This window comes from Cibotium barometz, chromosome 19 (genome assembly GCF_041138505.1).
Source record: "Cibotium barometz isolate CiBa-2024 chromosome 19, ASM4113850v1, whole genome shotgun sequence".
In the NCBI taxonomy this organism is placed as follows: Eukaryota; Viridiplantae; Streptophyta; class Polypodiopsida; order Cyatheales; family Cibotiaceae; genus Cibotium; species Cibotium barometz.
Window position 1 is genome coordinate 21,523,561 of NC_141064.1, and position 14,459 is coordinate 21,538,019.

At 39.1% G+C, this 14,459-nt stretch overlaps 1 protein-coding gene across 2 annotated transcripts in view; it reads right to left on the reverse strand.

Moving 5' to 3' along the window:
• The window catches only part of LOC147628347 (uncharacterized), a 42,145-nt gene extending 39,754 nt beyond the window's left edge, over positions 1-2,391 (reverse strand). Inside the window, exons 1-2 of one of the 2 annotated variants that reach the window (XM_086813436.1) lie at positions 1,675-2,391; positions 127-765 (exon numbers count right to left, since the gene is read on the reverse strand). In XM_086813436.1, coding sequence (XP_086669562.1) covers positions 127-765; positions 1,675-2,256 — 1,221 coding nt within the window. In that variant the 5' untranslated portion in view covers positions 2,257-2,391. The remainder of the gene's footprint in view (positions 1-126; positions 766-1,674) is intronic. The other variant, XM_086813437.1, reaches the window with a different exon arrangement.
• Between the last annotated feature and the right edge of the window lie 12,068 nt (positions 2,392-14,459).

Sequence of the window (14,459 nt, forward strand, 5' to 3'; positions counted from 1 at the left end):
GCCAAGTAGCATATAGAAATAGACAAAATATTGAAACTGTTTTCTGCCTAGACGGTAAAAGACCTGCAAGGTAGTAACTTAAGGGAGATTTACACAGAGCCACGACTTAAAGGGCCTGAATAATACCTGGTCTGGATCATAGTTCAATGTCCTTTGGACGACAGGAAAGATGGAATTTTTCATATCAGCAGGGTGCAGTGCATCCCATATTCTCCATGATGTAGCTAGTCCTAATAGATCAATCACATACCAAGTCCTTGTTTGATCCATGAGCTCCTGGTAGCTGGCCTTAGCATCGCATTTATGAACCAAAATTTTGAGTGGCAAAGGGCCAGAAGCTTCGGATGCACCATCTTCCTCCTCATCATCTTCCTCTTCAACTCTTTCTATCAATGCCATCCATTTTCTGGAGTACCCTAGCTCTTCAACTGAACCAGGAATATCACTTGACAAAAATACAAGGTCTTTAGGTCTAAACTTGACCTGTCTCTCATGCTTCTGTGGACTTCTTTTGAGATGCTCTTGATCGACATAGATTTTGAACCGTTTTAAATCTGGGTCCTTTTTTGGACATGGATAATTATCATACTCACATACTTGCACATAATTATCATACTCACATACTTGCACAACGGGAGCATATGGAGCTTCTGTAATAAGCTCTAAGGACTTTTTGATCTGTGCTCTTACTTCTTCAAGAAGAGGCCACTTGAAGGAGTCCAAGTACTCCTCCAATGATCCAAATTGCCTCGGTATTAATTTCACCTGCCCCATACTTAGCAATGTTAGCTCAAATGAAGGTGCCGGGTCTTTGGATCGTCCTAAAACTACAGCTAGAAATGCTTGCAGTTTTCAACGGGCACGGTTAGTGAAGTACTGGAGAGAATATCCATTGGTCTTACATGTGCTTAATCCACATTTATGATCTTGATGAATAAGAGAAACTATCGGTATGATGTGTTGTAACTTGATACAATGAAGACCAAGTGAAATGTTAACAAAGAAAACATCTGCTTTGAAAACATCCTTTCATTTCAATCCCACAATGGTAACATCACGCCTCAAAACAGAAACATGGGTCCTAATAACCAATGTCTGTATAGATGTTGGTAGACTTGTAATGATGAAAGAGTGGTTAACATACTGGGTTGTCAGAGATGGAAGAATAAGAGGTCAACGTTTTCTGCAAATGGATGAATCACAGCTACACCCATGTGGTGTTTGATACTGCCATTGATTATCGTGTTTGAGCAGGTCGCGACAAACATGATTCAATATGACACATGCATATAGTGACTGCATAATCTTTTGGTTTCAAAATCTGTAGGTAGATTGCAAGGATTAAGTAGATATGTTTGGTGCCTATAATAGTGCTGTGATTGTGGGTAGAATGTGTCTGTTGATCACTACAATAGTGTTGTAATCAGTGCAGGGCTTGAGCCTACCACAATGTCCTACAGATCAAACAAATTGGCCTTAGAATCAGAAAAGAAAAAAACAGCGAGGGAGCTGGGAATGGGAAATTTATAAGTAGAGGTGAGCTAAGTAACAACTAATAATCATGCTTTTGATATAAAAATATGTGTGTGCGAGAGTAATGCATGAATATATATTGGTCACTTAAGCTAAGTAAAACACACACTCACGCACACGCACATACGAGAGAATATGAACCTTGTCGGCAAGAAATTTGTCATTCATGATGTCATTGGTAGTCCACTGGAAGATATGGTCCAGAAGCAGCACACCCTCTCGCCCGTCTGTTTTAGCTTCTGCTCTTTTGTCAACAGCGGGGTCTGGTAAGAATGTGGCGGACTGGTTATCACCATCTTGTCGGAATTTCTGCAGGAACTCATCCAAGCTGGTGGTAACTTTGACAGGGATGGGCTTCCCAAACTGCTTGAAGACCCATAATCTTCTGTTATCAAGGCTGTACCAAGAGTTGCTATAGAAGAAGACACGGATGGGGTCGATGGCGTCGATGGTTGTCTGACCTGAGAGGAGCTTGGAGAGGAGAGCTTCGAGGAGAAGCTCGGCTTCGTTGTCTTTAAGGACCTCGGAGTAGGATGCGCGAGCTGGCGCAGCGATGCAGGATGATGACGAACCCTTATCAGTGTGATTGTTGTAGCCCTTGAGGATGCATCGCGTGAAACTGCGGCTAAACCTCGTCTGTGTATACCTGATGTCTCGTGGATCCATGGCCTTCATTTCTTCACAGGCGTCACCGCCGCTTATGGAAGGAGGCCTGCCTTCCATCGGAAATGGGCGCCAAATGCAGCAAACAAGCAAAAGCAAGAGCGCGTGTGCCTCAACCAGATTTTAAGCACAAGACAGTGCGAGAGCGCATAGCGAATAGTAGCACTAGCCCAGAGGCGCTGTTATGTGTGTTTTGAGGGTGACGGAGCGTATACCCAGGCGTGGTCACGCTTCAAAGCGTCCATATCACTCCTCCCAATATGCTTTTTCCCTCAACTTTTAGACTTTGCCCGCCCATCAGATACCCTTGCCCATCATATACCCTTGTGAGGTAAGATCAATGCAATGCATGGTATTGATCTAAATCGTGATGCCTTTTTTGGGCCATCAAACAAGTAAATTGAGATAACTACCCTGAGTAAACTACAAAGTAAACTGAAAAAATTCCATCTTAATTTACTTTATAGTTTACTAAGCGATCATAGTTTACTTCTTAGTTTACTAAACGGGCCTAGTTTACTTCCTATTTTACTCGGTAGGTATAGTTTATTTTATAGTTTATATCATGGGGTGAGGGTGAATTTGGGTTTGGGACTTAAAATTTAGAGTTCCATCTTAGTTTACTATATAGTTTACCAAGCGATCATAGTTTACTTCTTAGTTTACTTTGTAGTTTACTAAGCAGGCATAGTTTACTTCCTATTTTACTCGGTAAACATAGTTTACTTCATAGTTTATATCATGGGGTGAGGGTGAATTTGGGTTTGGGACTTTAGAGCTAGATGTTATGTGCAAAAGGGGATTTGAACTCACGAGCTTGGCTCAACTTTGAAAACATCTTACCACTACACTATACCTTCAAGCCATGAAACCATGAGGTTTCAAGCCATTATATTACTTCGCAATGCATCGACGTAGTTTACTTGTCCAAGTTTACTTTATCTGACGACCCAAAAAAGGCATCACGATTTAGATCAATGCCATCCATTGATCTCACCTAACAAGGGTCTTAAAGACCCCATGGTAAATAGTGCTGAGGCGAGGGCGCTCTTGTGCCTAGATACGAAGATGGGTGGGGATGTGCACACACCAACAACATATCTAACAACCTTTATACATATAACTTTGAAATCCAAAATGCCGGGCTCTAAGTTGCATGTCCAAAAAGAGATGGACAGGGGAGACTCCATGAGCCTAAGCGAGTAAGATCTCTCCCAACTTTCAAATAATGGCCACTTTTTCTCGAAAAAATGTGTAGGCTTGGGAAGTGTGGAAACCCCCTTAAAGATGGGTAGGAAAGTTGCATTGTAGCGTTTGACATGTTACATGTCTATCATCATGTTTACACCCACATGCATCTATTTGTGGGCTATACAACATTGTGTGTGTCTTCAAGCCACGAGGCTTGTTACAAACTAGTGTTTTTTCTTCATAGTGTGCATACGAACGAGCTAAATTCCCTGTCTTAACAAGGTTGACAACTTGCTAACAAGTACCCATAGTTTATAACAAACCTATGGACCTTTGCACATGTGGTAATACCCAAATTTTTTAAGAGAGTTTAACAATGTGCAATGGAAGAAAAAGTCATACCGAATACTTATAGGTGAGCTAAATTTCCCATGTTGACAAGGATGACTCCTTACTCTAACAAGTCATATATGACTCCTTACTCTATATTGGATACATTATGGATGAGCTAAATTTCCCATGTTTACAAGGATTGACTCCTTGTTACTGGCAAGTACAAACAGTAACAAGACTTAGGACCTTTACACATGTATGGTGCCATGGTGCCCAATTTTTTTTAGAGTATCTAACTATGGCTAGTGGAAGAAAAAAATTAGATGGGTATATTACTCCACCCACATCAAAAACTCATGTGTAAAGAACCCAAGGCCTTTCATGGCTACATGCATACACCCCTTGAATGGCAAAACATGCAAACAAAGGGGTAGACAATTGGTAAATTTAGACAAGTAACAATGCCTCATCAATTAAGCCATTGCCACAAGTTTAAGGTCATGAACTATTGTGCTTGGGGACTCTTTTTCCCTCCATAAAGAAGATCCATAACTTTACACAAAGTCTTAGTGCTATGGGCACAAGTGAAAGCCTTATAAAAGTTTTAAAAGAAATAATATAAAAGTTAACTACCGCCAAGGTACTATTCAATAAGAGCACAAGTGAAAGCTTTATAAAAGTTTAACCTAAAAAAAAGAATATAAAAAGTAACCAGTGTTGTAAAAAAGGTTCCAAAAGACTCTCATTGAGAGTAAGCAACCTTTTTTTCTTTTGATTAAACATTTCTTTTTATAAATTCACTATCACATATGTACAACACTTCAGCAATCACAATTCACACCTCATTCTGCAAGTCTAAGTTACATAGAACATACCAGGGATCTCCCTTGGTATAATACATACAAAGCACCAAAATGCCCATCTTTTTTTACAATTTTAATTTATTGCCTTGGCATCCTTAAGGAGTGCACTTTCCTCTTATAATCTTTTAATGCTCCATAGTTCAAAAGCTTAGTCATGTCCAAGTGCAGCTTTTACTTTCATTTTAAATTGTTTCCTTACAAGACACTTACTTTTCTTAAAGTTAAGTTTTAAAGGCAAGACATTTAAATTGTTACCTACCAAGACATTTACTTTTACTAAATTTCAGTCTTAAAGGTAATTTTTGGACTTCGAACACTCCTCTCTCTCTATCTCTCTCTCTCTCTCTCTCACACACACACACACACAAAACTATGTATCGATGCATTATTTATTAGTACCAATATAATCTATTTATTAGTACCAATATAATCTATTTATTTTATGCATATTTTCAAACAAAAAATAATTTATAGCTATCTATTTATATGCATATCTACCCTTTATTTATCTATTTATTTACTCTATATTTTATTTTCAAGTATATTTTAAAATACTCTCTTGCCAATCACTTAGCTTCTCATATCTTTGCAGGATGCTTGGGTGGTGTGTGGTGACTCTTGAGTAACGTGGTAATTACGAAGGTGAAGCAGGCGGAGGTTTGAGTCTTTTTTTTTGTAATAAAAGATATATTACTAAAAATTACTTTACAAATGGCCACATGGCCGCCATGTGATGTACTATCTTTGCCTCACTAATTACTTCGAACCACAGGTGTAGCTCGGAGTACCCACATCCAATATATAGTTGTGTCATTCTCCACCAAACGAGTTGACCACAACGAAGAGACTTGTCACAATACTAGCCCTTTTATACGACCTATGTGAGGTGTAATACCCACTTTTACATCAAATATGAAGGCATTCCTAGTTAACCAAATATGCCACAAACCTGTCCACCTAAAAAAATGAAAGAAAACTGAATATTATGGGTTATCTGGCCCATGTAAAATCTTGCCAAAATACAGTCTTTAACCTTTATTTACGGGCCTATTTGTCAATGGAATCCATACGCGAGAAAGGAAATCCCACACCTTCTTTGCCACCGAACATGAAACGAAAAGATGTAGGCATGTTTCCAAGCATGTAGTACAAAACACAATTACCAAAAGCAATCCGCTGCTTTCACAACTAGTCCCCCCTTGGTAGGCCTCCAACTAGCATGCACCATAGGAACACCTTCCCTTGATATTGAATCTTAGACCACCATCCCTGTAAGATTACTTCCTTTCACCAAGCCCTACTCTAAGTTAGCCTTCTCAGTGATCCAGCGCTCATCTTCTTCCACCATCATATGGTACACTTGATTTGTTGTACGTTGGACAATGTCGTGAGGCTTTCTAAATGCCCAATCTAACCAAGGTTGCTGATCCTCCAACTGAGGAATATCACCAAACGGTGTAAGGCTTGCCCTTACCTTCTCCCATAACTGTACATATCCACATGAAACCCAAAAATATTGATGGATTTTTCGAAAAGACATAAGCGGCCTCTACGTGGCAACAAAGCATCCATAATTCTCACTAGTCCCAATTAAGCCATTCTATTGAATTTTGGGCTTGTATGTTTATTGCCTAAAGTTCCATCTCCATTTAATCTACGTCGATGGAGACCAAAAACATCAAGATTTGCATGCCATCTTGAGCCTTCATGGCCTTTTCTTTTCTTTTAAAAGAAGCATTCATGGCCTTTCTATACAAGGTTACCATCAAAACATAGTTTCTAAAAGATATTCTAAAAACAATAAAGCTTGGTGCTTTTAATCTTAACTTTATGACTATCCTTGCATAAGAATGGTGTGTCCCCCCCCTCCCCCCTATGTTGAAATATACAAGTGAATGGGTGTGTGTGCGGGAACAAGTCCTTAGCAAGAGGCTGTAAAAGAGAGTCTGTAAATGAGTGAGTAGCAGTGAGAAGGTGAGTGGTATCTACTGGGAGAGAATAAAGGGTAGCATGAGAAGTTCTAGGATGTGTGGAGATATTATGGGAAAAGTGAAGAGGTGGAGAGAATCAAGCAAAAGAGGTGGAGTGAATCAAGGAGAGATCAGTGGGATTAGATGCTTGGCATCTTGTGGATGTAAACACTATAAATTGAGGCATTGGCCTAATGAGTATTTGCTGGTTTTTGAGTATCCATGCCTACATTAAAATATCTTAATTGCTCACTAATCTTATCTTAATTATCATCTAATCACTTTGCTAATGATGTTGATTCTTGCATTTGATCCACCATAGCTCATCACTTTGCTTGAATTTTAACATGGTATCAGAGCCTAGCTTAGAATCCATCCAATTTATGAGCTTATTATTTTGCTAATCACCTTATTAATTAGGATTAAGAGATAATCACTTTTTAAGTCTTTTTCAACAAGCCTTCTGCACCCCCAGCTAGTGGAGGAGCTTGATCTCCCTCCAGGCTTAACATTAGGCAATAATGTTGAGATATCGAGCTCATCTAGTGAGGCGGTGGACACTGATGACCCGCCTGGGAGATAGGCCCCACACTTACACCATTGGTATGGTTGGTGAGATCATGGATGATATGCGGCCAGTGGGACGACAGGCTGTGTGACAGCGATTCTAGAGACTGGCATAGTTATAGCGCCAACTCATTTAGTTGGGTTCACACTATAGAGAACCCTAGTATGTATTTGGTTGAGTACCTTTTCATATTGTGTGTACTCTTATCTTTGTATATGGTGTGTTGAGTGTTGTGTGAAGAAGAAGAAGATTTTCAGCCTCTTATCTTGTGTGTTCTCTTTTAGAGTTTTGTGAGTGTGTGTGCTTGCAAGAGCTCAAGCTCTCTTCTACCCTGCATCTTTTCATGGTATAAGAGCCTAGTTCATGCTAAGGGCTGAGCTGCAAGCAAGAGAAGCATAGGAAGCGGTACGAGGGTAAGAGCTTCATCTACTCTTCCCTATTTGTGTTGGCGACTACACCCTTGTTGGGAGCTCTACAGGAGGCACCGGCAAACGATCTCTGATTGAGGAGCTTTCTTCGCAGGAGTAAAGCTATAGGGCAACTATTTTGTCCTATCGGACATCTATTTTTCGGGCCAAAAACGCGTTTCGGGTTTTAAGCACTACGGGTAAGTAATCGATTCTATATGCAGAACTCTGTTTTAAGAACTGCAGGAAGACAGATTGGTTACACAGACATTGTGTGTGCTGCAAGGAGGTCAACAGTTGCCATTGGGTGTATGTATGCACATTGAGGTCACTGGTTGTGACATTTGAGTGTAGTACAGTACCGCTACAAAAAATACAGCAGTTTGTGCAGGACAAACCAGAGTGCTATTTTTGGTAAATTTGTGTGTCTGGCAAGATGTCAAATGATGGCATAAACCAGATTGTTGCTAAGAAGCTTGACAAGAACAACTCCATGCTTGGAGGTTCAGGTTGACAAATTTCCTAATGGGAAAGGGTTACTGGGACTACATAGAAGGTGAGCATGAAGAGGCACCGGAGATACCGGAGATCAATCCGACTGTTTGCAGATGTGAAAGAGTTCAAGGATTGGAACCAAGGAGCCAGAAAAGTTATGTATTGGCTCTCTATCAGTATACAGGACACCATGATTGGGCACATACAGGATGCCAAGTCCCCTAAGGAGGCGTGGGACACCTTGGTAAAACTCTATGAAACGAATACCAAGGCACGAAAGATACAGTTGAAGAATGAACTTCATACTATGGAGAAAAAGAGTATGTCTGTGAATGACTATGCATTGAAGATCAAAGGTATTGTGGAATCCCTTGCATCTATTGGTGTTTCAGTAGATGATGATGATAAGGTGGAAGTCTGTCTACGTGGTCTCGGGCCACATTATTCAAGACGTCTATTCACACTCGGGAAAACATTCCCAATTTCACAGATTTGGTGTTTATGTTGATTATAGAAGAGAAGAACTTGGGTGAAGACCAACAGTCTTCACAAAACAAAAACAGTTCAGAGCAACAGGCCTTCTACACAAGTTCAGGAAGAGGACAAGGTAGAGGAGACCGTGGACGCGGCCAAGGAGGTGGCCGAACAGGTAATCAGAATTATGGCCACCAGCAGCAGCAACAACAGTCCCAGAATTCACAACACAACAACACGCAGGTGGAAGAGGCCAATTCAGAGACAGGGGGAGTCAAAGAGGTCGTGGAAATTGGCAAAGGCAGTATAATGATACACGTGGATGCTTTTATTGTGGTAAGCCTAGACATGTGCAGGCAGATTGTTATAAGAAGCAGGCTAACATGCAAAATGGAAAATTGCAGCAAAACAACTATGCATCCTCGAGGAGAAACAATGAGGATAATGAAAGGTTGTTTGTTATGCAGCATGTCGTTATTGCCATGTCTGAAAATGTTAAAGCAGCACATAAAGATGATATATGGTACGTTGATTCAGGTGCTTCAAACCACATGACAAATCATGGGGAGTTGTTCAAGGAGATGAAAAACCTTGAAAGACTAGGTTTTGTGGAAACAGGGGATGACACTGCTCATCCAATTGCCCATGTTGGAGATGTGCCATTGTCTATGCAGGATGGCAAAGTGAAGTACCTTGCAGATATACTTCATGTTCCAAACATAACAAAGAATCTGGTTTCAGTTGGCCAGATGATTAAGCAAGGTTTGCAGGTTTGGTTTAACCCTGATGGTTGTTATGTTTAAAACTTTAAAGACAAGTGCAGGTTGGTTGCAAAAGGCAACAGAGTGGGCAGAATGTTTACATTGAATGTAAACATGCCTGAAGTGAGTGCTGCGATGTTTGCAAATGGTTCAGGAATTGTTGCAGACACAGACATTTGGCATAAAAGAATTGGACATGTGAATGTGCAGAGAATGAAGTCTATGCAGACTAAAGGAATTGTGACAGGGCTGCCTCATAACCGAAAGGTCATCACTCTCTCTCTCTCTCTCTCTCTCTCTCTCTCTCTCTCTCACATTTTCTCTATCATTCTCTCTCTCCCTCTATCATTCATTCTCTCTCTCTCTCTCTCTCTCTCTCTCTCTCTCTCTCTCTCAATCACTTATTTCACAAAATTTGAGAAAATTTTGCCATAACCTCCTTTGTATGGCTGATCATTTTTCAATTTTTTCTATCCTTAAGTTAGTTAAAAATTATCCCCAAATGGTTTAAAGCATTCTAAACTATTCAAATTTCACTTTCAAAGAAGAAATAATATGAGAAGTTTAATTCTAACAATTAGATTACTTATCTAGGATAAAGAAAGGCAGAATTTAAGAAGAACAGAGGGGGAAAGCCTTTCCAGCAAGGCATAGCATCATTTTACATTTTAAAACAAAACAAAAATAAAAAAACCATTAAAAGGAATAAGAAAAAGTAAGATTTCTAACTTACATGAATTTCTGGGAGCTTTCCTTTGGCTTGATGGTTTGAGGGATCTACTCTTGTTTACAACAAGAGTGGCCACCAATTCTTTAGAAGAGGGAATCGTCAAAAACTAATGAATTATTAATAAATTCACAGTTTTTGGCTCTGGGAGAGGAGTAGAGTAACACTACATAAAACACTATTAGCCATTTACAAAGGGGGAGGCTTCATTTATAGGAAAAAAAGAGCCTCTAACCAAGCAAACTGATTCTAGAATTTTCCAGATCAATTTGGTCAATTTTTGACCATTTTTAGATCAGTTTAGCTTACTTTTTGGATCTAGCTGAAGCAGGAGAGAGGAGAGATAAAAATATCTCATTATTTGTGAGTTTAAAACTCACCCACACATATGAAATAGGCACCTCCTTCATGAGAAAAATTCTCACACTGAGGTGTCAAAAATGCATCATTTCTCTAAATACTCTTCTTTTAAAACTAATATCCTTGTCCTTAGTTAACTCTTCATCTTATGTGAGTATTTACTCATTTTTGGGGGGGGATTGTCTTTATTTCTTCAATTTATCTCCTCCTTACATTTGGATGAATCTGATTGGTCCTTCAAAACCTTAATTTAAATTTTTTTTAAAATCTGGACCCTTAGGATAAGGCCTTATGAACAGATTATAATTGATTCCTAATGCACCTTCTGAAAATCTTTTTGAACTTCTGTTTCACGGGAGTTTATTTTAATAAGAAGAGATATTTTTCCATCCAAAAATATCTAAAAATTGAATAACCTCTCTCTTGAACAAGGCCAAAACAAGATCTTTCTTTTATTTCAGAGAGGGGAATAATTATAAGATCAAAAGGGAAGGTTCTTACACCTACACACCTCAAAAGCTGGAGGGAGGAATCTTACAATAGGACACATACAACAGGATGCAAACACTCCAGCAGTTGCATGGCAGAATCTGATTCAGATGTTTGAGACTAATACAAAGGCAAAGAAGTTACAGTTAAAGCAAGAGTTGCATACTGTGGAAAAGAAAAGCATGTTCATTAATGAATATGCCTTAAAGATCAAGGGCATTGATGAATACCTTGGGTCTATCAATGTATCAGTGGAGGATGATGATTTGGTGAGTGTATGTCTGAATGGGCTTAGAAAAGAGTACAAGCCATTCAAGACCTCCATTGCAGTTAAGGAGAATATTCCCAACTTTCGGGACTTGATGTCTATGCTGATCATAGAAGAAAAGGCTTTGGGTGAGGATTCTTCTTTAAAAAGCAAGAACACATTGGAATAGGCCTTAGGTTGATCATAGAAGAAAAGGCTTTAGGTGAGGATTCTTCTTTAAAAAGCAAGAACACGTTGGAATAGGCCTTCTACTCTAATTTAGGTAGTAGAGGCAGAGGTAGAGGCCGTGGTCAAAGGCCAAGGTGGTGATCGACAAGGAAATCAAAATTCTGGACAACAATAGTCCAATGATTCACAGCAGGCAATCATACACAGGTGGAAGAGGCCAGTCTAGAGGCAGGGGGAGCCAAAGAGGCTGAGGTGGTTGTGGCAAAGAAATCAAAATGCAAATAGCATAGAGTGCTTTTACTGTGGCAAACCAGGACACATGGCAAAGGACTGCTGCAAAAAGCAGAATGACATTAAAAGTGGGAAGTTGCAGTAAGGCAACTATTCAACATCAAGCAAACATGGAGGTGATAAGAGAAGTGAGCAGCTGTTTGTGATGCAGCACATGCTTAGTTCCATAACAGGGGATGTGTCAGGATCTTAAGATATATGGTATGTGGATTCTAGCGCCTCTAACCACATGACCAGTCATGCTGAGTGGTTTAGAGATATGTAGAAAATGGAAAAACCACTCAGCATGACCAGTCATGCTGAGTGGTTTAGAGATATGTAGAAAATGGAAAAACCAGGTTATATAGAAATAGGTGTGATGATATTGCGCATCTCATTGCGCATGTTGGTAAAGTGCCATTGTCTATGCAGGATGGCAAAATGAAGTACTTGGCTGATGTACTTCATGTTTCGAATATTACAAAGAACCTGGTTTTTATTGGACAGATGGTTGAGTAGAGGGTCTGCAAGTGAGGTTTAATCCTCAAGGATGTTTTGTGGAAGACTTCAAAAATAAGTGTCGCTTGGTTGCAAAGGGTAACAGAAATGACAGAATGTTTACTTTGGATGTGAACATGCCTGAGATAAAGCCAGCCATGTTTGTGTATGGAACTGGTGTCACTCCCAGATATTGACATATGGCACAAGCGCATTGGTCATGTGAATGTACAACGACTGAAGTCTATGCAGGCCCAAAATATTGTTGCAGGTTTGCCAAAGATTAAGGTTGACGGTATGCATAAGGTATGTGAAGTGTGCCAACTTGGTAAGCAGGCCAAACATGCTTTCCCACATGAAAAGCATGTTAGTGCAAGGCCATTGGATGTCATACATTCATATGTATGGGGACCGACCAAGACTAAAACGATTGCAGGTTGCAGGTACTAGTTGCAGGTACTATGTTACATTCATTGTTGATGACCACTAGGAAAGTGTGGGTTTATTTCATGAAGAAGAAAAGTGAGGTGTTTGCTCACTTTCAGAGATTTAAAGCCTTGGTTGAGAAGGAAAAAGGCATGCAAATAAAATGCCTATCAGATGGTGGTGGGGGAGAATATTTCTCCAATGAGTTCAGCAATTTCCTGAGAAAGCAGGGAACAAGAGAGGCAGTTTACGTGTAGGTACATCCGCCAACAGAATGGTGTTGTAGAAAGAAAAAACAGGCACATTGTAGAAGTGGCACGTGCCTTGATGGCTAAAAAGAATATGCCACATTACTTTTGGGTAGAAGCAGTAGCAACTGCTGTGTACATTATGAACAAGACACTCATTGGAGCTATTCATGGTATGACTCCTGAACAAAAGTTTACAGGCATAAGACCAGATGTGTCTCACTTGAAAGTGTTTGGGTGTATTGTATATGTATATGTTTCTGATGAAGTGAGAACAAAGTTGGATCCAAAGGTAGAGAAATGCATCTTTATTGGTTATGTTATGGAGAAATAAGGTTATAGATGCTATAACCCTACCACTCGTGAGATGCGAATAAGTAGAGATGTTGTCTTCGATGAGATGAGTAGCTGGTATGCACCAGTAGCAAAGGCAACAAAAGATGCAGATGTAAGAAGTGCTTATGGTTGCACCACATGTGGACCTAGGGGAGTCCTCGAGCCAGTGGATCCAATGTTAGCCCATGGTCAAGAAGGTTGAGGAATGATGCAGGTACACATGTATCATGGTGGAAAGGGAAGGAAAAGGTAGATTATGAAATGTGGTGGGAATTCCTCTTTTAAACTAAAAATTTTATTATGCATACATAGCATAATTATAAATATAATTATAAGCATCATTATAATTAAATCTCTTGATTAATATTAAAAATATCCATTTATCATTCCTATATGAAAATACTTACAAAAATGTTAGCATAACTCTTTTTCCATATTAAAATGAATTAATATGATTTTTCTTTATCATAAACAAGTTTAAAAGAATTAATCACCATTTTTATTTAGATTAAAATCCTAAAAATACTTAATCTTCTTCTCTAGCTTATCAAGCCTGGTGTTTTGATTAAGATAATGAGATTAGCACTAATATCCATCCTTCTAACAAGGATTCACCCAAAAAGATGATTAATTTTTCAAAAAGAGAGATTTACTAATAAAAAATATTAAATTTAAGCATAAAAGATTAGCATTAATCCAATTAAAGATTATGAATCACTAAAAAGATTGATTTCAAGAAAAAACCATTGATTAAAAGCTTCCCAAGCATTAGAGAGGTTGGGAAGAAGATAACCATTGAGAAAGATAAAAAAACACCATGGATTAAGGCTTAGTTTTGGTTTTTGGCTTGATTCTTTTAAAAAGAAGTGAAGCCCACAAGGAAATCTTGGCCACCAAGATGGGTAGGGTAATCTCCAAGGGAGGATGGAGATTTGTGAAGCTCCAAAGCTTCCCAAAGTAGAGGCAAAATAGAGGGATAATAAAATTACACTAAAATGAAGATAATACTGGCATGTAAATACACAAAGATGAAAATACAAAGGAATGAGGGTCTATTTAAAGGTGAGGGAGGCCACCAACCAAGTCCAATTGGGAGCTAGAGGCTTCTAGCTTCAGTTTGATCCATTTTGGATAAGTTTTGGACCAGTTTGGCTCACTTTTTGATCCAGTTTGAAAGAGGAGGGAGGAGAGATGAAATATCTCAATTTTTTTGAATTAAAAATGTGGATTAATGATATGAAATATGTGTCTTCTTCATGAGCCCCCTCCTTCCTTTTTACTAAGGTGTCAAAAATTCAGTTTTTTATACTAATAAACCTCATTTTTTAACTAATAAACCGAGTACTTAGTCAACTCTTTATCTTATGTGAGAATTTACTCATTGTTGGGGGATTTTATTTTATTCTTTGCA